Source organism: Falco rusticolus, chromosome 3 (genome assembly GCF_015220075.1).
Source record: "Falco rusticolus isolate bFalRus1 chromosome 3, bFalRus1.pri, whole genome shotgun sequence".
In the NCBI taxonomy this organism is placed as follows: domain Eukaryota; kingdom Metazoa; phylum Chordata; class Aves; order Falconiformes; family Falconidae; genus Falco; species Falco rusticolus.
The window spans coordinates 29,052,767-29,077,661 of record NC_051189.1 but is presented as its reverse complement, the minus strand read 5'-3'; the positions used below and the strand labels follow the sequence as shown (position 1 = coordinate 29,077,661).

The window sequence follows — 24,895 nt, the reverse complement described above, 5'->3', positions numbered from 1 at the left end:
AGGAGTGAGGCAAATACACATACCATGATTTTCCTATTCATTGCATAATAGCAATAAATTTACAACCCTCTGCTATTTAAATATTAGATAAGTTGTTTCATCTATTGATTTTTAATGTGACCTCCCTTAGCACTGAAACTTCAAACTGATAAACAGTGTTTTGGTTATTCAAAAAATTCTGTAGAGTTTGTGGATCCCTCTTCCAAAGTTTACATATTAATTCTATGCAAACAATTATCTCCGTGCATGCCTTGTGACTGGAAATGAGACACAGAGACATGGTAGCATTTTTATTCAATCCATTTTAAGTACAGAAAGTTAGGAGAAGCCGTTACAGTGATATTACTCATTCATACAATAAAGTAAATAATGTTTTAATAGGTATTAATTTGCAACAATCACTTCCATCTGTAATTCCCTGATAAGAAGTTACCTTTTACAAATATCATGACATACATAATTTATTTTATTCCAATCTATGTACTTAATATAATTTTTTTTGTTAGTTTTTCCTAAGACAAATATGAAAGATCTTCATACAGATTTGGCATTAAGCTGAGGCATTTTCAGCAGAGTCCAGAAAAAGAATGCATAGTGAGACTGAATGCTTACTCATCTCTAGGGATGCTTTTGCCAGAAAAGAACTGAGGCTTATTGTCAGGATAGTCTGGAGAATTTTCCTTACTTGATCTTTTCCAAAACTGTTTCAAAGAGCAACAGAGCTCCAGCTGAACTGCATCAGCACAGAACACCATCACAGACATTCATCAGATAATAGATTTTTTCCTGTTTCTTCCTTGCCATATAATTAGCTGGCGTAGTAAGATACATAACCAAACATGGATTGAGAGTTTAGATGGAATGAAGAGAAAGTGCTTCAAAACTTCATTTTACTGGATTTTTTTAATTGCATTTTAGAAACAAATCCAGTACAAATACCACTTACTTGTTTTTTTCTGACTAGGCAGTGTCCAGTAAATGTATTAGTGTTTTATAGCTCATTTTTAATCCAAATACATGTGATCCTCAATAAAACCACCCCCACCCCACCCACCCCCACAGATGAAGGAGTATGGAGGTGACAAGGATTGCTGCCGCCTCCTTTTCTCAGGGAATGCTCCAGAACATTTGCTATGTCAGGAATTGAAGGTGAGATCCAAAAATGCACATAAAAACCCAGGCCCAGGTGCAACAGAGAATTTAAGCTGTTAGATTCTTACGGATTTCAACTTAAGGGACTAAATTGCAGATAGGATCCTTAATGTTTTATTGAGTCTGGGCTGTGAAGCAGTGTTCAGCTTGCTGAATTTCAAGGCAGCAATCTAAGCATCCATAGCCTCTGCTTCCTAGAGCGCCTACATTCCTCCCAGGAAATGTGTTTAGTTTTTTTAAGTCCTCCCCAGTGTGGACCGAGAGGCAGTATCATTGTAGCAGAGCTGAACATCTGGACACCTTGTTTATTTGCTAGAGCAATTGAAGGCACCCCTCTGGTCAAGTCTCCTGGCATGTAGTCTGCTGGGTTTCACGCTATGGGAAAAGACCTTGGCACCTAAGCTGTCCTTGTGTCTGTATTGCCCTTATGTCTGTGGGAATGTGTCTTCATGGTTCCTGTGAAGATAAGAGAAAAACCTGGCCAAGTAATGAAGTTCTGTGGGGAAAATATAAAGTAAACCAAATTAACCACTGTTTCCCCATGGATGACAGAAATCACCTGGTGCCTAGCAGCTATATTCTCAGAAGAGTCCATATAAATTGGATGTGCTCCACCCTCTATTAAATCAGACTTTCCCTATAGTTGCTGCCTCTGGCTGTTAAAGATTTAGGGTATCAGAAACAGCAGTTGAAGCCAGGGGATCCCAGGCACCTCTTTTTATTACTGGTCAGCGAGGTAAAAGAGAAGCAAACAATATCCTGGGAAATCAGAGGCGTGAAGAATGAGGCAAGAGTTGAAAACTCAGAAAAAGATAAACAGAAATGGAAACAGAATCCAGGAAAGGAGGTGAAGATTAAATAGAAGAAGAGAGAGAAAGACAAAAGCTGGGATCGGTCAGGAGCAAATGAAGTCTTCTATCATTCTCCTGTAAAGTAGATAGTGGTGCCATCCCCATTTTACACTGGAGGAAGGAAAACAGGGTAAAGACTGTCAAGATCACCCACAAACTTTAAATATTTGACTCGGCAATTCCTGGTCTGATTTTATGGGGCATTTAGCATTTTTAGACCAATATAACATACCAGTCACAGCTCTACAGCCTTCACTTGCAGCTGAGAGAGCCCTGAATTCTTGCAAATCTGGGTCCTGGTGTCTCTAGCTGAATGCATGCAGTGTGAGAGTTGATGCTTCCTTGAAGATACTGATATGGGCTTGCCCCAGGTCAAATAAGGACCCTGTGACATAGACAGAGATAAAATCTAATTCAATATGCTCACATTCACATTCCTTAACTAGGAGATCACCCTTTCTATTACTTCAGTCCCTGGCTGTGTCCACCAAACACCTCCTGGAACAAACGAGGTTGCAGGAATCATACAGACAGCAGCCTCCTTTACCGCAGAAATCTGATGACCAGAGTACCACTGATTCTTTGAAATGAGTGCAACAGAGACATTTTAGAAAAAAGATTATGTGCTAGTATGTCAAAAGATAGGCAACAGATAGTAACAACGTATTCTCAAAAGGGACTGATTTATTGGGATGCCTATCATTGAATGCTTCTTTTTTTAGAACTCTTTTTTTTTCAGTACTCTGTTTTGCAGCCTGATGTTCTTTTGATATGGGAGGATTGACTGTTTTTGAAGCGATGTTGTATAGATTCACATTCTATAGCATTAATACATGGTAAGATTTTCTGATGCTTAAACTCTGAAATGAATATATTTGTCATTTGTCATATTTGAAAGTGATTCTTTGGTCATAACAAGCTGTACCTGCTGCTGAAAGCTAGTGAAATAGAGCCAGGAGGAAACTTCTGTTTAGAAAGTATCAAAGGTCATAAACTTCCTTTTCAGAATGGCAGAAAGATGCGAAGACGAGAAGTCCAAGCAGGTCTGTTGTCACATAAATAAAAGTACTTGAGAAGTTTTATTTTGGCAGAAAATTATGAGATCCAAAAAGCTTATTAAGAGATTTTGGAATTGTGGTGGTTTGTATATTAGTAATAAATCTGTAACTCTGGTAACCATTCCAATGACCAGATACATAGTATGTATCTCAAAGCCATTTTTTTTTCCCCCACAAGTACCACACATACCACGTGTTAAGTTATTTGTCAGGCTTCTGTTGCGGCTGCTAGAAGTTTATTGTTAATATCTACTCCATAAATTTTGAGCTTTGTCTAGCCCAATAAGGAGCACATCAATCTCTAATCGTTGAGCAAAATAATCTTTTTTCAAACAACGTTCTCTGAGAAATAATTCACCTACATATTACAGAAATAACATATAAGCAATGCTCCAGTGGAAAGAGGACATCAAGGATATGTCTTAATTCCAAAATACTGATCTGGAAAAAAGTAGTTCAGCGATGAATTTAGCAGAATGGGCCCACTATTTTTTTCCTTTCTTACTGTCTCAGTCTCTTACATTTTACTACTATTAGAGACATAAAATACAAAGATTAAAAATAGACTCAGAAAGGCATACTCTGCAGTATAGCTCAGCTGAGCTCCCAGATTACTGAATCTTGGAGATGCATGACCTCATCAATGTATTGTTTTATTGTTCCTTAACATTAATAACTAAGCAAGCAAGATTCTTCATCAAGTTGTTTTCTAGTCATTCTTCTTTACTATTGGGCTGTGTAGGGATGTTCTTCATTCAATAAATTGAATGTCCTCTAGAACAGTTTGTATTTAAATTCCACTTATTTTCTAGTTTTGAATGTGGTAGGTTTTGTTTCATTGTCTTCTTGGGACCACCAAGTAATTAGTGTTTCTGAATACTCTATTGTATATTTTTATTTTGTTGATGTCTCCATTCTACATGTAATTTCATGTCCAAAACCATTCCACTAATGTAAACCAGACAGAAAATATCAAATTTCCTACTTTTTAAAGGAATAAATACCTAGTACTGTTTGTTAAGAGTGCGGGGGTTTTGCAGTCTTCTAGGCTTAAGCTTCCATTTTTGTCTTAACTGTCAACCCTTAATTTGAAATATCTACATGACTTCAGTTTAATTTTCTACACCATTTTTTTAATAGTTGTGACCACAAGTAAGTAAGATCAGCAGTTCATAACATTTTACTTACTTTTTTTCAGTGCCCCATATGTGCAGTACAGTTGAGCACCACTGTGATCACTTCTGCATAAACACCCCTGGCTCCTACCTATGCCGATGTAAACAAGGATACATTCTGAATGCTGACCAGAAGACTTGCAGCAGTATGTTATCTTTCTTAACTTTTCTCTTGCATGCTCCCAAAAAGTGCTTAACATCACAGACCCTTTTTGTTGGGCTCATAATGTAGGACTAAACTCAGTATATAATTAATGGTAATCATCAGAAAGGGTCTGAAAAGGTGAAGTCGTAATTCTTTTTCCTGTTTTGTGTAAATGAAGTTCTTACAAACCTTTCTGAAATACATCAAGCTCATTTTTGTACACAGCTCTGCAGAGGTACACTGTAGCTACATAAAATTACATTTTAATTTTACTGGTGTAATAAGTTCAGCAATGAAGCAGCTATCAAAGAAAGAACTGTTTTATCATCTCACATGAAGTGAATCCAACTACTTTAGTAACTTGTCTAGACTGCAACCAGTACTAGATAGTACAAAAAGGTGCAATAAACCCAGTATCAGTGAAATAACTTGCCATTCTGAAAAGCTCTCCCTAACTGCTGCTTGAAGTATAAGGGATTGCCATTGTTCAAAGAATAGTTTTGAAAGTCTTGCTTATGCTCTCATTTCCTCCTTTAAAAGGGTTGACCTTTTCGGTTTTAAGTAATTGGCTTTATTGTTTATAATAACAAACCATATTTCATTTTAATTGTGATCTTTCTAAGTAGTATTTCTTTTATCCATTTTAATGTGCTTCCTAGTAATTAGCAGGAGACTACATTAGGTGTGTATGCCAAATTTATTCCCGCATCCACCATTATTTTAAAGATATTATGTAATACTATTTTTAATTGCTTGTAGAAAATGTACTTGTTAAAAATGTAGTTTCTTATCCCATGACAGTGCATGGATTCAAGTGAAATTTGCCAAACTGATTTTAGCTGGAAGAAAAATTTTGGGAAACGTCTTTTCAAAAAGCTGGAGGAGACAGTCATGGTGAAGGCATAGGATGTACGCTTCACAGCTGATAATTTAGAATTAAGGTGAAGGATGCAGGCTCAAATCCTATCCTTGTGTCTAAACTCACATGTTCCACATCTCAGGAGAGTGCCGTAGAACAGTCAGGTAGCTCGGGACTAACGGGTTCTTACTCTCTCTTGCTTAGTGTTGTATTCTATATCAAAAACTTGATGACCACTGAAGCAGCAAGAGTATGTCAGTTATCGGAGGCAGCCCTGCAGCTTGGGGATTAGAGCCCTTACATGTGCAGTGGGACACATGGTTTCAGTCAGAGCCTCAGTAAACAGGAATGGGAACAAAAGAATGTCAGTACCAGAGTGATATGGGCACTCTTGCTGCTGTGTTCAAATGCCTTCAGACTCTTTGGGCTACAGCAGGAAACCGCTTTTGAGCTCTTCACCTCCTATGCTGTTGAGCCATGGGATGAATTACTTTTAGGAATCTCTGTTTTCTAGTTCCTCTCACCAGCATCCTTCACCAGATGTAGACATTTGTCATATGCATGTATGTGAATTATGAGGGAATGTTTTGTGTTAAATGGAACAAACACTATATTTGTGCTTTTGTTTCCTCAAGAAGATGGAAAAAAAATCAATCCAATCTGGAATATCTCCTAATTATTATTTGGTTTAGCAGCTGAGCTAAGACAAGAATAGTGACAAGAACAATTTTGCACACAGCCTATATTCTCTGCTTCCACATGTTTGCTATAGCTCTTCAGAAAGAGGTTGGTCAGAGTCCCAAATCATGGCTCCAAATACGTAATCAGATTTCAGTAATGTTCTCTAACCTATTCTTTTCATTGTGTCTCTCTTAAAATGCTTCTCATTTAAAACTTTTGTATCCTTTAAACCTTTCTTTTAAGTCTTCCTCATACTATTAATTTTCTTACAGATTTTTTTGGAAAGAATTCTTCTACTTTCAAGTTTCTGGAAAATTATGTGAAATTCAAAATTTATCTTTTTTTTTTTTTTTAATTTCCTCTCAAACATTGTCCCCATCCTCACCCCAACATCAGTTTTGACAAATGAATTTTTTTATTCTGGGTCAATTAAAAATAAATCTTTCTTTATCATGTCATCTTCTTTTTTATTGTGTTACATTTCCATAATTTTTATCAGCCAGTAGTTCAGCTTTTATACACAAATTACAGATTAATTTCCAAGAAAGTCTTGGAATTGTGTGTAGCTTTCCTACTGCTGACCCATGCACAATTGCCCACAACATGTTCCCTCTTTACCGTTTTTCGAAGCCCATTGCTGCATTGCTTTACTTTTAGCTATGACTCAGTCTTACATTAGGTTTTCCTCACTTACCTGTTACTCAAGATTTGCTTGACTGTGTATTTGCTTTGATCATCAATCTAATGATACTAGATTGCAGTCTGCTAAATATGAAAGGGAGTCATTCAGTGTTAGTAACCTACTTCTAATGGACTTTTTTTCTACATCAGCAAACTATAAACTGATTTTAGCAATTAGCACTGGGAATCTAATATTGAGAGCCATCAAACTGGCCTTAAATGTGCTGGGATGGTGCAAATCATTGGTGAAGGAGGGAGATTGTATGGTAGCAGTCTAGATAAGGTCAGACCATTGTCTAAAAACTCCCCAGAGAAGTAACAGAATTCATGAGGAAAGGGGACCGAGCCTGGACAGCTTATTTCTGGAGGTAAGGGCAAATGTGGCAATAGAAAACCTCACAGTCTGTGACCACTTTAATTACCTTCATTGGCCACTGATTGTCCACAAGTGCACAGAGACAACATGTTCCTCAATCTCTAAATAAAATAAATCTTCATCATTTTTATGTTTAGTGCAATACATGATCAACATGAACCACATGTGTTTATCTAAGGTTTGGATCTATTTGTCAGCTCTTCCATGAACAAATAGTTTCCTTACATATATATTGTAACACTTTCTAAATTAAACAATGCAGAAAAGATGAATGGTATGTATTTAAAATTATAGTGTCTCTTCATTCTGCTGTACCTAAAGTTATACTTTTTTTTTCATTCTTCTATTCCCTTTTTGTAATGTTGTGAGAGTACACTATATCAGTATTCAGCTCTTGTGAGCCCTTAATGAAATGGCTTCAGTCAGCAATGAATTGACAGCTTTGCCTCAGGCTGAAAAAGGGTGCCCTCAGGCTGAAAAAGGGTGCATTTCTCTTTTGAATATAGGTTTTTTCCTTGATATGTTTCATTATAATATAATTTCTAAAAAGATGATTTCCTTGCATTGAAGGAAGAAAATCTGCCATACTTGTGATTTGTTGCTTTCCACATGAAAAGAAAAAAATAAAAAAGCAACTTGGCTATCTTTGAGAACAAAACTAGGGAAAAAAGAATTCTTTCATTTAACTTGAAATATTCTTATATTTATTTCATTAAGATGGTTTTGCATGCATGAAAAAGATGCTCCTTTCACATACTCTGGTCTGACTTTTCTAGAGAGTAGTTGTGTCAGATAACGGCTATTTACTCATTTGTTTAACTTGATCTCTTCCTTTCTTCTCTAGAGTTGTTCGAATCTTACATTAATATATGTAAGCTGGAAATGTAGCTGAAACAAGCTGGAAAATTATCTATCTGTGGGTGTTTATACTGGAACAAGAGAGTTAAACAACTGTTTATGCTGTTCATCATGCCGTTTGATATGAAGCAGACAGCTATAAAAGAAAATTTTTATTTGTTTGGCTAGTTTCCTCAAACATGTTCCAAAAGCCTTTTTTGTAGCTCTAAATGATCATTATGTGTTGAGGAGTCTTTGGGCTTGATCCTGAGCACACAAAGTACTTTGCTTTCCAGAGATTTCACTTGGGAAACTTGGGGTTCTCAGAAAGCTCTAGCTATTGGAAAAAAAAGCGCAATGTGCTTCATTCGTCCAGGTGCTGAACTGACCTCATTTGTCATAATAATTTTTCTAATGAGGTCTTTTGCTTGGGAGGGCTAACTTGCTATGGTATTTTGCACAAAACTGAAAAATTATAAAACTCGGAAATGTAATATCCCCAATTCTTTTGGTGTTGTGTTTTCCTTTTCTTTCCCTTTCCAACCTTGTCATCATTTATCTGGGAGAGTTATGCAAAAAAGAAGAAAAAAAAGACACAAATAAACAGTTGTTGGGTTTTTTTTCGAAAAAAAAAACCAACCCTGAAGAATGCCCTTCAAACTTTTTATAGAAACATACAGTCAAGCAACTCTGCTAGGCACCATTGGCCAATCAACAGTCATTGCCTTCAGCTGAAGGAATGAGCTCCTCAGCTTTAAGTGATTGTTCCTGCTGGTATAAGACTTTCACTGTTTGACAGAACATTGGCATGATGCGTTTTAAAATTAGCTCATCTCTGAAGAGCTGTTCATAGCTTCCTTTTTTTTTTTTGCTTTTGATCTATAGTCTACCTGTGCATTATAGAAGGTCAAAGAATTTAATATTCGTGCAATTATGTTTTGTAGCTCAGGACCTTTGTGCTGTGGAGAAACACGCCTGTGAGCAGATTTGTGTGAACACACCTGGGTCTTACGTCTGTCAGTGTTATGAAGGGTATGAGCTTGACACAAATGGGAAGAATTGTGTTGGTAAGTATGAGTTTAGCAATTCATATTTATCTCTTCACACAAACCGAAGGGAAATTCAATATAAATTAATATCCAGTTTAGTCATAGGCAATGATGGGAAGCTGTCTTCTCCTATATGAGTGGTAGATAAGGAAGAATACATATTGGCATGTTCATAGGCCTTTACTGATAATGAATGGTGAGTTGGGAAAATTGTTCCACTTAATTTCACACAGAATATAACATCGCTGTTTTGAAACAACAGACCAGATGTTTTATTCTAGATCCATGTAGGTGGCCAGCAGTGTACTGGCATGATATATGTGGCCATTAAAAATAAACAAAGCCTGACAAACACAGTAGCTCCTCTTCAGACAGAAGTTATACTTGAAAGTGGACTATTTCTTGTCATTTCTCACTTGGTTTTATCGTCATGCCAGGAGAGATTTTAAACTCTTTTGGGGAAGGTGGCTTTAAGGGAAGTTTAGCCCCCCTTAAAAACCCATCCACTATGTGCCTTTGATTTTCGCTAAGGGCAGTAAAGAAGCAAACATCAGCTCTAAGAATTACAACTCAAAACAGTGAGTGTGGAAATGCAGTATAATGATTTTTTAACATCAAACATACTTCCCTCTCTGTTACCACCTAAGTATCTTATTCTTCTTTCCTGTTTATACAGAGTAAATACTTTCAGTATAATCTTTTTCACTAGCCTATTAGCCTTCTCGTAAATTTTTCATCCCATGGTACGTTTTGGGAAAATACTGCCTTCTGGTATCCACTACAAAAAACCCCTAGTGAGTCCTTGAAAAAAACCTGCCTTATTCGTTAGGTATTCTCTTCAGGCAAACAATTGCATGATTAATTTCAAATATATGCTGAAATCCCATGGAAGTGAATCCAAGTGAATTCCTGGCCCCAAATCTGCTACAGGCCACCATAATGCTTTTGTCCAACAGCTTACTGTAGTCATTTTAAACAGCTCTTGACATAATATAATTGTATCTTATTACCTTCACAGAGCTACGATAATCCTATTTTGAGATGCAAAATGCATGACGGATTATGGAACTGAACTTTCTGCATGTAGTTTCACATGGGACACACAAATGAGGTTTTGAGATTTTTTTAGACCTAATATAACATATGAAGTTTTGAGGAACATTCACTTGGTACTTTTCAGGAATGTTTTCCTTACTTCTAGCTTCATGATCTCAGTATAGGAGTGTTTAAATTTCTCAACACAATTTATCCTCAGCATAATTTGGCTATTAATATACCATTTTAAGAAACTTCTTTTTGAAGTTGAATTATTTTGAAAATTCAGCAAATAATGACTATTTAGTTAAAAATGCTTCTTAAATGTTCCAGCCGAAATTTCTACATCACACACTCTACAGAAGTTCATCCAATAACTTTAGCATTTATTCCTCAAGACCTTTACCTGTGTTAGGATAAAGCATATATTTCTTTGCTATTGATTTGACTATATCCTGAGACAGAAAATCTGTGACTTCTGTTGGTAGGTTCTTTCATCCCCAGTTCTTTTCTACCATATATTCTAAACAGAATATTAATGCATAATGTCATCAGCTGTGGTTACTATTTTCTCTCTATTAAGTTAAAGGGTCCTTTACAGCCCAAGATATTTTAACTAGGAAGGTAGCTACCATAGCATCATAGGGATAAAAATAAATCTTGGTGAAATTCTTCCTATGTCAAACCTCATATTATCCTCTATAATAAATACAAAGTCTATTTTTCTTACCAAAAGCTTCAAAATATTTCTATGCCATTTATTAAATATCTTACAGTGGCACTTGTTTTTTGCCTGTTAATTTCTTTGCAAATTCTGGAGGGTGCTTTTTGGAGGTGTGATACATCTTTAATATTTTTTCTACCTCTTGACTCTCTTAGGCATGGAGAGATACAGGCCTATTATAAGCTCTATTGATGATTTTTGAAGCTTTCATGTTCTCAATTCTTTTCAGTTATTTTCAAAATTCAGTTCATGCAAGGGTTCACTGTTATCTTGCATTTTATAGTGTGTTTCCTGTCCACTTGGTTTCTATTCATTTATACCTAGTTTAGCAAAAAAAACATGAACTCATGCTATTCATACCCCTGCAATAGCTATATCAGTTGTGATTTTAAAGCACATTATTAGCACTTCTATCTTTCAATTTTCTTTTGATTTATTTGACCATTTAACTTTTTCATTTCTTACTGATGCATGTGAATGTTTCAGTGTATATTTATTATGTTTTACCCATGCAGAACTTAGCCTGTCTACATTTCCTGAACAGAAAAAGATTGGGTAGTTTGTGGGTTTGGTGGTAATTTGTCTGCAAATTCTATTAGCTCTCAGTCTCTAGAATTTGACTTTTCATATTTGAACAATTTGAGGTTTTTGAGGAATATGCTACTACCAAGGATGTACAGCTTCTGCAGATGTGGTCACCAATGAATAATCGTCCTTGCTGGAAAATCTTGTAAGGGAGTACTGAATCAGGAGTGATAACTCTCAGTTTTCATTACTTTAAAGCTAATTAACCATTCCTTTACGTGAAGTATTTGTTATCAAATGAGCAGGATCAGAACAAAGATCTTGATGTACACATGTGCCAGAGAACACTGAGTACAACAGTTTTGCAAAAAGCAGTGACTTTATTAAGGTTACTCTGTCCTCTTAATTCAGAGAATGAAGAGGGAATTTCAGTAGGATATATACATCATGGTTCTCTCAAAGAACCAAAGGTTTCCCTCTAAGATGTGGTTTCCCTCTAAGATATCTAAGACTTCTAAAATTTTAACTCCAGAAAAAGTAAATGAGAAAGTGCAGAAAACTTATTTCACAGGCAGGTTTATCAAGTTCTCTTCCTTCTTTCTGATGGGCTAATGTCACTGGTTAAGGATCAAAGGCAATACTAATTGTTTTATTGACATGTGTCAGCTAGTTACATGAATGGCAATAATTAAATAAAATCTCACAACCAGCAGCTCACAATGTATCCATTCAAAGTGATCACTGAATGGCCAACCACTCTGTTTGCAACACACCGTTTATGAACAAATTTGTAGACTCAACAGTATTTGAAACTGTCTGCTCAATGATATGTACGGGTGGCAGAGCACTATCACTTCCCATTTTTAAACAGCTTTCCACATTAACTGCCCTCTTTTCACATGAACAAAATCCAGTCAAAGTTTGGTGGTAATGAGCTGTTCTTTGTCCATCATGCTGCTGGACACTCAGTCTCTCCACCTTCTTGGTGTTGCTGGACATGCTGTCCCCTCTTTCCTAGGCTGGTGCTAGACTGTCTCCATCCTGCTGCAGCTGTTGGGCTTTGGGACCTCTTCTCCTGGCAGTGGTTTGGCTGCTGGCACCTCTCTGCAGCCCTGGCACCACTAGATTTTTTTTGGCTGCTTTCTAGGTTCTTATGAGTCTTCCATGAGTCTGCTCTACTCTTACCCCATCTTCAGTTTCATCTTCCTTATGCCTTTACTTATTGTCACCTTTTCTTCCTACCCTTTTCTTCTACTCTTCTCCTTAACTTACTTTGTTCTCCTAAGCCTGAATAACCCTATAAACAGCATAGGAGTAAAACAGCAATCCAAAAGAAAGGTGACCCATGCTGTCCACAGTTCAGAGAAGGCAGTGTAAACACCCAAAGTGCAGAACTGGTAACTAGAAGTAAAAGATGGTTTTCATCATTTACCAACTAATACCAAGCAAGAAAAACAGGATGGAACGAACACAGGCAGATGACAGCTGAATTAATTGCTTGCTCACTAAAAAGGTCATTCATTTATCCTTTAGAAAAGTTTCTTATTGAGATAGCCATGGTCTAACATTAAAAACAGTGAGATCTCTAAGTGTTCACATTCTAGTGTATATCCATGACTCTACAGAAATATGAAAATAATAACACTAAAAAAATAGGAAAATATTATTCTGCTTTGATCTTATACAAACTGTGTATATTTTCTGCATACCAACCAAAGCATTACAGTATTTCAATTTAAAAAATATAGATGTATAATTTTTATCAGTCTTTTCAGGAAGATTTAACTTCATGGACAACTTACTACTGGCTGACTGGAATGCTGTTGACAAATTTCCCTTCTAAGCAAATACCACCAAAATGAAACATGAGGCTAAAAGTGAAATGAATTTATAGGTCAATTACTAGTGCCAGTCTACAAGGCTAAGATGGCCTGGAATTATGGCAGTTTGTATACAAAAAATATTGAAGAAAGGGAATTATACTTACTTCCATAACCAACTGTCAAGAGAATGTTCTCTCTTCTGAACTTTTTTAGTGGAAAGGTATTATTTAAATAGATATGCTCATTATTCTTACAGGCCAGCAGACCTACTTCTGTGAGTAAGAGGTCCCCAGAAGGCTGTAAATGGAAAAAAGCAAGCTGGAAAAATTATTTATTTCATTAGGTTTTTTTTCCTTTCTCTCCACAGTACATTAGCAGCTGCATAGACATAAGAAGGTACAGTTCCTCCCTGAAGAGTTTGTCATCTGAAAGTGCTTAGGGTCATAGTTGCTCAGATGTTAATAACAAATCATTCTAAAACCTGTTTAGTTGTCTCTCAAGCAACACAGCTGCTAAAAGGGCTGGAAGGCATGTCCTGTGAGGAATGTCTAAGGACTCTGGATTTGTCTAGTTTGGAGAAAAGGAGGCTGCAGGACAACCTCATTGCTCTCCACAGCCTCCTGAGGAGGGGAGGTGGAGAGAGAGGTATTGATCTCCTCTCCTTGCTATCTAGTGATAGGATGTATGGGAACGGTTCAAAGCTGTGCCAAGGGAGGACTGAACTGGGCATTAGGAAGCATTTCTTTACTGAGAGGGTGGTCAAACACTGGAACAGGCTTCCTAGAGAGCTGGTTGATACCCCAAGCCTGTCAGTGTCTGAGGCATTTGGGCAATGCCCTTAACAACATGCTTTAACTTTGGGTCAGTGCTGAATTGGTCAAGCAGTTGGACTAAACAGTCATTTTAGGTCCCTTCCAACTGTAACCGCTTCGCTTCACTTCTCAGCTTTGTAATCATTAGTTGGGCAGTTACAGGTATTGTGATAGAAATGCATTTCATTAGGGTTTAAATGCAGAGGAGGAGTTGACTTTATGGAACTATCCATATGGGCTGTTTCCCAGGTATGATGCTAGATAGAAAAAAATAATATATTCTTTGACCTACTTATTTCTTAATGTGTCTTGTAAAACACTTGAAAATGTGCATGTGGTTGGAATTAAGAGGAAAGCTGACTAATTATATGACACATCATATCCTTGAAATATATATTCAGTAAATAAGTTTTTATATGAAGCTATTCAGCCTGGAACAGGAAGGTGCTTGCCAGGAAAATGGTCTCACATAGTAGCCAGCAAGTAGTCTAATTTGACGTGATTCAACACAAATATTCTGAAGGGTTAAAAGAAGCTCTTTCAAAGTAAAAAAATGGCTTGTCCACTTTTCTGACTAGATGTTCTGCAGAAAGAATCAAGTGAAATTGCCTAATGTGGACCTGACAGCTCTTTGGTGACAGAACACCTGATTTGTGACTTATCTTTAATTTTTTCTAAGACTTTGTGAAGAAGTAGCTTAACCTGGAAATAAATAATTAAATAATTAATTGTAAATGACTGGACTTATGAAATAAGTGACAGGACTGGCTATGATACTTTATTTCTCTCATACAAAAGGTGTCGTATAAGCAAAATATCAGTGGTAAATATCAGCCTGAAGCTCTCAGACTTCATAGCTGCAGCTGCTTTGTACAGGATGAATCTGGAGCACACTGGAGGGAATGAATGTACTGTGACAGTCCTTGGTGTAGAAGGTATTGCCATGGGTCTCCTATATACTCAGGCTATAGGAACAGGTCTTGAGAACCTTGAGAAGCTGGGAGGGAACTAAGGAAAAGCAGAGGGATTCCAGGATGGGGACTGGAGAGACAGAAGACAGAACTAAATCAAACAAACTTTGCTACATGCTGGTCTACATTGTGAAGATCTGGATAGAGTTAATGACTGAGGCAGTAAATGAAAATGTGTTGAGAAGACTTCTGACAATCTGAGAGCTCATAAGGTTCAGAGGGTAGGAGAAATGATCCAGGGCTCTAATCAAATCTGATTCACCAACTGGTATTGAAAGTGCACTATTTTTTGCAGAAAGGCTCTTCAGGGCAGAAATTATGTAAGCTTTTCCTTTTTTTATAGCTACTGTGTTTAACTAGAACAATAATACCTATGTATAATAGTTTTAATTTTGTTTTTCTAATTGTACATGCTGGTCTTGTTCTTTTTCAGTTGTAGACTACTGTACTTTGGATAACCAAGGTTGCCAACATGAATGTGTTAACACTGAGGACTCCTACTACTGTAGATGCCATCCAGGGTTCATTTTAAATCCAGACCAAAGAACCTGCAGAAGTAAGTTGTGATAAGTTTTAATTATGAACATTTTGTACTTCCATCTTCCATTTCTTAACAGCAATACTCTTGTTGGTCCTGGGAACACTGAATTACGCATCAGGTATAGAAAATGTTGGAGTACCTTGGAAGCCAAAGATCTTGAAAGCAATGCAAATTGGTTTTGGGGGTAGTTTGGCTTTTGGGGGGAGAGGCTAATGGTAGGGGTCCCTTCTATGAACAGGAAGCTTTTAACATGAAAACAGGCTCCATTTCAACAGTAAAAGCCCAAAGCTTTGCTTGCACGGTCTGTTTGATTATCCAGATTTTTCAGTTAGAATATCATCTCCCTAGCTGGGTAAACAAACAAGTCTGTACAAGACAATTTATAATCAGCTTCATTTGTAAGACAAGCTAAAATTAAATAGAGTAATTCCACAATCAGAGGAAATATTGCAGCCTATTTTCCCATGGATTTTTCTCAAGAGTGAGTTCTTTGATAGTGTGCCAAAGCTCTGGCAACATCAGTATCTTCTACCAAGTTTCCATGTTTCCAGCAGGTTATAGTAACTTCATGGCTTTTCCTGTTCGTTGTTTGTCAAATTTGAGCTAATAAGCTCAAAAATTACCAGAGTTAGGAGTGGATATAAAGCAGAAGGGTAATGACAGACCAGAAAATACTCTTGCCAAGGCTTCCCGTAATTGGGAGAAGTAGCTAAAAACTCCACAGTGTTTAATCTCATAACTCACTTTCAGGAAATTTGAAGGTAAAACCTTAATGTACATTCTTAGTTACCTTTCTTCATAAATATGGTTTAACCCCAGCTGGCAACTAAGCACCACACAGCCACTCTCTCACCTTCTCCCAGTGGGACAGGGGAGAGAATTGCAAGAGTAAAAGTGAGGAAGCTTGTGGGTTGAGATAAAGACAGTTCAATAGATACATCAAAAGCCACACACACAAGCAAAGCAAAACAAGGAATTCATTCACCCCTTCCCATGGGCAGGCAGGTGTTCAGCCATCTCCAGGAAAGCAGGGCTTCAACACATATAATGCTTACTTGGGAAGACAAAGCTCTATAACTCCAAATGTCCCCTCTTCCTTTTTTCTTCCCGCAGCTTCATATGCTGACCATGAGGTCATGTGGTATGGGATACACCTTTGGTCAGCTGGTGTCAGCTGTCCCGGCTGTGTCCCCTCCCAGCTTCTTGTGCACCCCTAGCCTGCTCGCTGGTGGGCTGGGGTGAGAAGCAGAAAAAGCCTTGGCTCTGGCTAAGCACTGCTCAGCAATGACTAAAACATCCCTGAATTATCAACACTATTATCAACACTGTTTCCAGCACAAATCCAAAACATAGTCCCATACTAGCTACTATGAAGAAAACTAACTCTACCCCAGCCAAAACCGGCACAGAGCCTTGATAAAGAAATGTTGCTATTGTGTCTGTAAGCAGACAAACTCCAGTAGTTTTAGGTGAATGGCACTGCTGATGCTGGTGGAGAATTTAGCCCATATTACTGAACAATGTGTTCAAACATTATTTCTCAAATAATGCATCAATATAGCACAGCATTTCAGTGCTTTATACAGCCTTGAGGGCATTTCCGTCTTTATGATGAGAGACTGTGTTAACCTGTCAACTGTATTATGTATTATACTTGGTAATTATTTCACTTAAATTTAACATTTAGAAAGAAAGTATCTAATCCAGGCTGTACATCTGGTCTTATGATCAAGGGAGAGACATATGCTTCTAGAAGGCGATTGCTCCACAGCTCTGACACAAATTTATGGAAGTGCCTGTTTTCCTTGACTATGCAGGAAGCCTGTATGACTTGCCAGAGCAGACACCTAATTTTCAGATGGTCAGAGTAAGGGGAGGTGAATTTCCTGCCTCCCCAGGGGCCAGAGTACAGTTTGTACTGGTTCACTTTGCTTGTAGATTGTATGAACTTGCCCATTTGTCAAGCATCTGTCAGCTAAGGGCTAGCTAAATTCTCTTATACTTCCATATGTACTTCCACATCCATATATTATTGAAATCTTACTATAGCATAAGTGCTTTCCACTGTCCAAGCACAAATTTTTGTTAATTTATTCTATTGAAGAATGTGAATTTTAAGCACTGTTTTCTCCCTGAGTTTGAACCTAACAAAGACCTTAAAACAGCATACACATTTTATATGTCCTGAGTGGTTTTTTAGCTTATGGTCTAGCTGTACGAATTACTTTAACCTACTTAAACTGACGATCCACAGCATGCTGGAAGCTGAGAGAGTGTTCTGGGAAAGTAGTATTTCAGGCTTGTCCTGTCTCTATCCTCTGATTTAGGGATCTATTGCTTGAGACAGCACATTGGGCTGTATAGACTGTCAGTCTGACCATGTGCTGCTGTCTTTATGCTGGAAACACAAAAACTTCCAAATGCTGGTTGGACAGGATCTCTGGAAGTCATCTACTCAAGCCTCCTCTTCAAAGTGGAACTGCCACAAACTGTGGATCAAGTCAGCTATGGTTTTGTCCAGTTTGAGTCTCAAAAAGTTCCAGTGGAGAGTCCACAGCCTCTCTGGGCAACCTGTTCCACTGCTGCACTCTCCCTCTAGTGAATAACATTCTCCTCATGTCCAATGCCAATCACCCAAGCCACAAGTGGTGACCATTGTTCCTTGTTACACCATCTGGCACTAGCAAGAAGGGTTTAGCTCCATCATCTTTGTAATGACCTACAAGAACGAATGGTAAGATGCAGTTAGAGACCTTCCTTTTCACTGAACTCAGTAAGACCGGATTCCTCAAGTTCTGTGCACAAGTCTGGTGTACTATGTCCCAGCAGTAGGTCTCTGCTGAGCCCTCTTCAGTTTATTCTCCAACTGGGGGGAGAAGGGAAGGGATTGTTCCAGAACTGGACAAAGTATGTCAAGTGCAGTCTCCAGCTAAGCCTGGCAATAGCCCTCGTTGATCCAGAACCTGACCTGCAGACTGACTTCCTAGCTTGACCATGGCCTTGCCCTGGCATTGTGAACCTGCCCAGCGATCACTTGGCTCTGTCGGACCCTGGCTGCCCTCACCAGGAGTGGCCTTACCTCATCTTGACATGCAGGCTGGCTTCCTGGCTTGACCTCAGACCTGCCTCAGCAGTGTGTACTTGTCTGATGATCTGGACTTCTGGTTAAAGCTGGCTACCATTTCCAGGCCTGCCCTGCTCACCTTGCTTGGGTACTGCAGGGCGGTACCTGTCTGACGAGGCCCCTGCCCAGCTCAGCTGTATTGTTGCCCTTGGCTCCTGGCTCTACTTCCCTATGGGATCAGCTGGTCACTTCCCAGTCTGTGCAAACTGTGGGGTATTTGCCATCCAGGTGCAGAACTTCGCGATTCTTCTTTCTGGACTTCATAAGACATCTTCTGGTCCAAATATCAAGTTCACCTTCGTCGGTATTTAAGTTCTGCTGTTTGCTTTCAGTCACTGTCCATAAATTAGTGTCACCCACAGATTTGCTGAGGGTGTGCTTTGTGTCATCACCTATGTCACTGATGAAGATGTTTAGCAATGTGACGCCCAGTGTTGTTCCCTGTGGTGCTCTGGTCATTATTAGCAACCAGCCAGACACAAAGTCATTGATCACTATCCTTTGAGGCTGGTGGCCTGGGCAAATTTTCACCCCACCTAACCCTTCTTTCTTCCAGCCTATACTTCCTCAGCTTCCAAATGAGAATGCTTTGAGAGGCAGCATCAATAGCTTTACTAGTGCAAAGGTGTGTTGCATCTACTGATCCTCCCTTGTCCACAGATGCAGTCATTTCATCGTTGAAGGTGAAGGGGTTGGTCAAGCATGGTTTGCCCTTTGTAAATCCATATTGACTCTTCCAGATAATCTTCTTGCCCTTCATATATTTGGAAATTGATTCTGAGAAGATGTGCTCCATGATACTGGGACTGAGATGATGCAGATTGGTCTATGGTTCCTTGGGTCTTTCTTCTTGCCTTTTTTAAAAGATGAGTGTAACGTTACCATTTTTCAGATATCAGGGATATCCTGGTCCCCGTCAATTTTCATACATGATAGACAGTGGTGTCACATCACGTAGCTCTTTCAGCACCCACAGGTGAATGCCAGTCATCCCGTGGATCTGTGTATATCCAGTTTCTCTTAGTCGTCTGTAATGGATGTTGCTAGCCCCTCTTCTTCCCAGAATGTGCTGGTACACATGAAGATCTGGGAGCAGGATTTGTCTGTGAGAACCAGAAATAAAAAGGTCATTATTCTTCTCAGCCAATTCTGTATTGTTCATCACTAGGTTGTTCCCCCAATCAAAAGGCCCACATTTTCTGTGATTCCCTTTTTGCTACCAGCATATTTGTAGATTCCCTTCTTTATTACCCTTAGTGTACCTCAGTAGTAATAGGTCCAGCTGGGCTTTGGTTTTGTCCCAAAGTACCTAAGCAATGCTTTTATACTCTTCTTTTTCCTTGGCTCCCCCTTTACTATTTTCCCTCTTTGTGTTTCAGTTCACTGAGAAGCTCTTAAATCTTCTAAGCAGATTTTCCAGTACAGTGTAATAATTTGTTCCTGAGCTCTTAGCAAGTTTTCTTTAAAAATCGTCTAGCTCTCGTAGGCATCCTTTCCCTTCTTGGCTCTTTCCCAGGGGATTCTTCCTAGCAATTCCCTGAATAAGCTGAAATCTGAGCGTGTAAAATAAGAAGTCTGAATTCTGCTGTTTGCCCTCCCAGCCTTCTGGATCGTGAACTCAGTCATCTTATGGTCACAGCAGCAGGTCAAGAAGAACATCACCCCTCAAGAATTCATGTTAGGCAGTTGTCACCAAGTCTGTGCAGAAGCCTCCTGAGTTGCCTGCACAATGATGTCTTACCCTTCTGGTATGGGTTTGGCTTGTTGAAATTTCTAATGTGAACAAAAGCCCATGAGTTCGAGACTTCTGCTATCTGTTTGTAGAAGGCCTTATTCACTTTTTGTCAGGTAGGGCAGCAGACTCCATCACCATATTCCCAACGTCATTTCCCATATGATTTTGACCAGAAACTCTCAGCAGGCACATCTATGGTTTCGTGTTGGATCGCTGTGGAATGGGGAACATACAACACAAAAGTTCACTGCTTTGCAGGGGAGTGCAAGCTGGGAGCCAAGGATGGCTACAAGGCAAGCAGGGTCAGTAATCTCTTTGGCAAGGCCTTTGGTTCCATGGTACCCGAAGAGGGACAAAACAGGTCCTATGACAGTAACCAGGCTCAGCCAACAGTCCAGTGATCATCAGACAAGTCCACAGTGTCAAGAGAAGCCTACAGTCAGTCAGGATCAGCAAAATGCAAGGCTAGGCACAGGCATACCTATAATGTGTCTCGGGCAAGAACCAAGGGTGGGAGCCTGACATTAAATGCAGCTCCCAAGCCAAGGGGCAGAGGCCACAGACAAGCTTCTCATAGCTCTGTGCACCTCTGTCATATTAAATGCATTCTGTTTTGTTGTAAATGCTTTAAATTAGTTTAAAATTAAGGGAGAAAGTTCCATCAGATTGCAATTAGGGAAAAATCAAAGTGACTGGACATGGTAAGCCATAGAGGTTGATTCAGGAGCAGTCAGGGAGGAATGAGCAAATACTGTGTCAAATCATTGTCTTCCAAGATGCATGTCCTGGATCTAAGCATAAATAAAACTTACTAAGCCATTTTTCCTTACACTTGCTATCTTCTGAGCCTTGCTAATAAAATAAAGATAAAATAAAATAAAAAATAAATAATAAAATAAAAGGCTTTTAATGCTGCGAAAGTCAAGACAGCATGAGAGTTCTTCAGAGCAGAAGAGTCCCCTAGCTCCCATATGTTATGAATCATGATGCCTTTGAGTCAGCATAAACAAACTACAGATCATGAGATTTTAAATGTTTGTAAATTTAAAACCTTTAACATAAATTTTGATATATTTGGCTTACATGCTGAATCTCAGGGATGATCACCAACTAGCCAAGACTCCCACTCACACCAGCCCAGATCCCTGCATCAGCAAGCAAGCCTGGGTTTGGGGCACCAGCTCCTGAGATCTCATGATTACCTCAGAATCCTGGCTTTCCTTTCAAAAACAGAAAGTCAGCTTTCATGCTCATGGCTAGAAAGAAAAGCTTGAAGATGTAAATGTTACCAATACAGTCATACATATCTGACAAATGTTTTGTCTGGGAATTACTCCAGACTTCTTAGAATGAAATACAAGGAACGCTGCATGTGAGGGCAACCCTGCCAACACCCGCAGAGTACTCTGTGCGTGGCTGGAAGAGAGCAGCAAATTCAGATTATCAGCGAGGCAGACAGAGGTCATTCCTAGCTACTAAGTTAACTGTTAAGGGGGCTTCTGCCACTCCTGCTGTTCCCCTCAAAAGGTCAGATGGTAGCTTCTGCTTGTATCTAGGGGTGCTGAGCTTCAGCTGTTGCTCTTGCCCCTGTTTGAGTTGTGTGTGTGTTCACATGATCTGTAGCTGGTAGAGGCCATCTGAGAGCATCTTTAACCTGGACCGTGTTAATAAAGCCCTGTGAAATGTGTTTTTGATGTTCCAAACATAACAGCCTCAAGGTTCCAACAAAGATAATAATACATACTCTTCAACTCTTGTGCTCATCTTCAGAAACAGTCACCCAGGACAAGTCTGTCCTGCACACTTGAGTTAGCAAGGATTTGAGCAGGTAAATGCAACACAGCACTGAGTAGGTCCAGAAGGCATACAGCTGTGTTCCTCTGATGCACACATGGTGACTTTATGGTTTCTGTCTCTTCAGTGCACACTTAAACAAACTATATTTTCTACTTACTTTTTTTAGTAAAAACGTAAGATATCCCTGTGTTATGTATATGTGTATGTGCAATATGCTGTCATGAAAAGTTTTGGTAAAGGAAATGTTCTACAAATAAATGAAGTGGAGTTCATCAGTGATAAAATATGCCTCTCAGGTTTTCTTAGAAAGACACATTCCACTTTATTTGCCCTGAAAATATAGGTGGTTTACTATTGCTAAGGCCTTTCATCATACAAAAAAGTTCAATTACATTAGCCCACCACACATACAAGGAAAGAACAGTTCCTGCCTCAGGAAGCCAATTACCTCTGGGAGTAATAATTAACCTCTGAATGTCAGGTTTCATGTTGTTTAATGAGGTGTTCAAAAGTGCTTGGATGTCTTTAAAAATGTGATTTACCTTATTTGTGACTTGTTTATCTATTTTTAGCAGTGCTGAGAGGTTGAGACCATTCTTTCACTAGTATAAATTAATGAACTTCACTGATACAAAACTGAAGGCTAGACACTGCGTCTAAGTGAATGTCAGGTTCTTTGACTTCATCAGTAGTAGTAGACTATGTACTAAATATCCCAGTACTTACTGCATAATTACTTTCCTTTGTAAGGTACTTTATACACGAGGTAGCTGTTTCTAGACTTTGCTCATCTTCCCTTTCATGAGCATTTTAACTGGAAGAACTATGTAATAAACACTCAGAACTGTTGAAACACCAGTGCTCCTGATGATGTGATTGTCCTGCTTCCACCTAATGAACAGCATTAAAAGCATGTTTGTGTATTTATTACAGATCATATCTAACTTGCTCTGCGTAAAAAAAAGAGGCAGTTTTAATGAAGTAATGTATAGGACTTAGCTGTGAAATGTTAAGAAATATTTAAGAGCCTAACTTCTCTACATGTGTTCTCAGAGAATTCATTGAAATATACATACCAGATATTTGTAAGTGTAGCAGATATTTGGAAAAAAAGAACATGTTATTTTCATAGCTTGAAGCAATATGGTAAAAAAGTCAGAATGGTGCCTAGAAAAAAAAAGGCTAAAGAAAAGAAAGCAAAGTAACTGGTTTTTTACCTAGTTTATTTTTGAGGATTTATATTCCTTGCTGACAATTTTTTCCCATTTAGGACCAGATTATTGTGCTCTTCAGGACCATGGCTGTGAACAAGAGTGTGTTAATACAGATTACTCCTATTTTTGTCAGTGCCAAGAAGGGTTTAGACTTAATCCAGATAAGAAAACATGCAAAAGTGAGTAATCTTTTGGACATAATAAAGTTCATCTGCTTTTATTTCTTAAACCTGCTGTGAATAGCTTCTTCTGAAAGGATGAAAGTTTTCTCTATGATTAAGGTTGAAACCAATGTTTCTTTAAAAACTTGGATTTTAACTGAGCCAGTCATGCTGGAAAAATACAGTTTGCTGTTTTGTAAACTAGATTGTGTATTAGACATTTTCTGGAGACATTTATGGAAACCTGAGGAGTAATATAGGAACCAGAGTGGCTCAAAACCAGTAAGTTCATTACTTATTTGAAACTTTCTGACTCTGTCTTGTAGGAACACAAACAGCTTTAAAAATAAAATAATCACCTTACTTTGCCCAGTTGGTTTAGCCAAGAACAGATGTATTTCATTAGCTTGGGAAAGTATTGGATAGATAACGTAGCTATTAAAATCAACTTAGAGTCACACACGAAACCCCAGTTTCCTAAAAAATTGTAAAAAGAGTCTCAGCAATGTTAGGGTTCTAAACCAATCACACATACTATTTACGTTAAAAAGACTTCCATGTTAGAGCTCTTCCTGAGTGGGGGCCTGGAATCACAGCAGATTTTCAATGTAATGTTAAAGTTGAAGGAGAATATATTCAGCAAAATTAACTACCCTGATCTGTTGACTCAGTTCTTGAGGGGGGCAGTTCTTGTACTGCTGATATTTTATGAATAAGAAGCTTGCCTGGAGCAATATATTCTAGACACTCATAAAATTTATCTGGTTTTGGAGCTGTATTTTCTTTCAGTCTTAAAGATGCATTCTCATGAAGCATCTTTGTCTATGCAGTGCTGTTTTTACAGCAATCCATGCTATTCTGGTCTTTATTATCTATATGGTATTTTAATAAATTCAGGGGTTTATAGATTGGATGTGCCTTGGTGAGTATAGGAGCAAAAGAACAGCATTGTGTAGAATATTTATTGCCAAGGATGTAATTGCGAATTAAAGGCAAATTGTAATTCCCATTTGGGGTGTTTTTCCTTAAAATTAGGGGGCTTTGGATTTGGCTGTAAACCTGGTGACATTTCCAGGATTAAGCTCCTATTCCAAATCTTGTTATAACAATGCTCATGTTAGATAAGTTTGTAAAATAAAGCAGAATGTTTGCATATATGCCCTCTTTATAAATCAGGGAGAATGCATCACTCTAGCACTAGATGTTCCTCCTTCACCATGATGCATGACTTCTGATGAGTACAGGAGCAGGTCTATGGGTGTCAAAGTCTTGCATAGCCAAGAATTTGTAATCAGCTCTCAGATCCTCAGCTCACTATCAGGTTTAACAGGTGTCTAAAGCACAGAATCCAGTATTGTTTAAGAAAAGTGATTTTTTCTAAGCCATTTTGCTTCAGAAACCCTCATGGCTTGCTTGAATTCTTCACTGTTTTTCTCTCCGCAGAGGTAAAATTCTGTGCTTTAGGTCAGCATGACTGTGAACACGGATGTGTTACCATGGAAGTGTCATTTGTGTGCAAATGTCATCCTGGATACACCCAACAGTATGATGGCAATACGTGCAGAAATG

The 24,895-nt window shown here is 38.5% G+C and overlaps 1 protein-coding gene across 5 annotated transcripts in view; it reads left to right on the top strand.

The window, feature by feature from the left end:
• The window catches only part of MATN2 (matrilin 2), a 77,611-nt gene that overhangs the window by 24,447 nt on the left and 28,269 nt on the right, over nt 1-24,895 (top strand). For all 5 annotated transcript variants that reach the window (XM_037379845.1, XM_037379849.1, XM_037379846.1 and 2 more), the window contains exons 4-7: nt 4,260-4,382; nt 8,760-8,882; nt 15,188-15,310; nt 23,222-23,344. In XM_037379845.1, the coding sequence (XP_037235742.1) occupies nt 4,260-4,382; nt 8,760-8,882; nt 15,188-15,310; nt 23,222-23,344 (492 nt within the window). The remainder of the gene's footprint in view (nt 1-4,259; nt 4,383-8,759; nt 8,883-15,187; nt 15,311-23,221; nt 23,345-24,895) is intronic.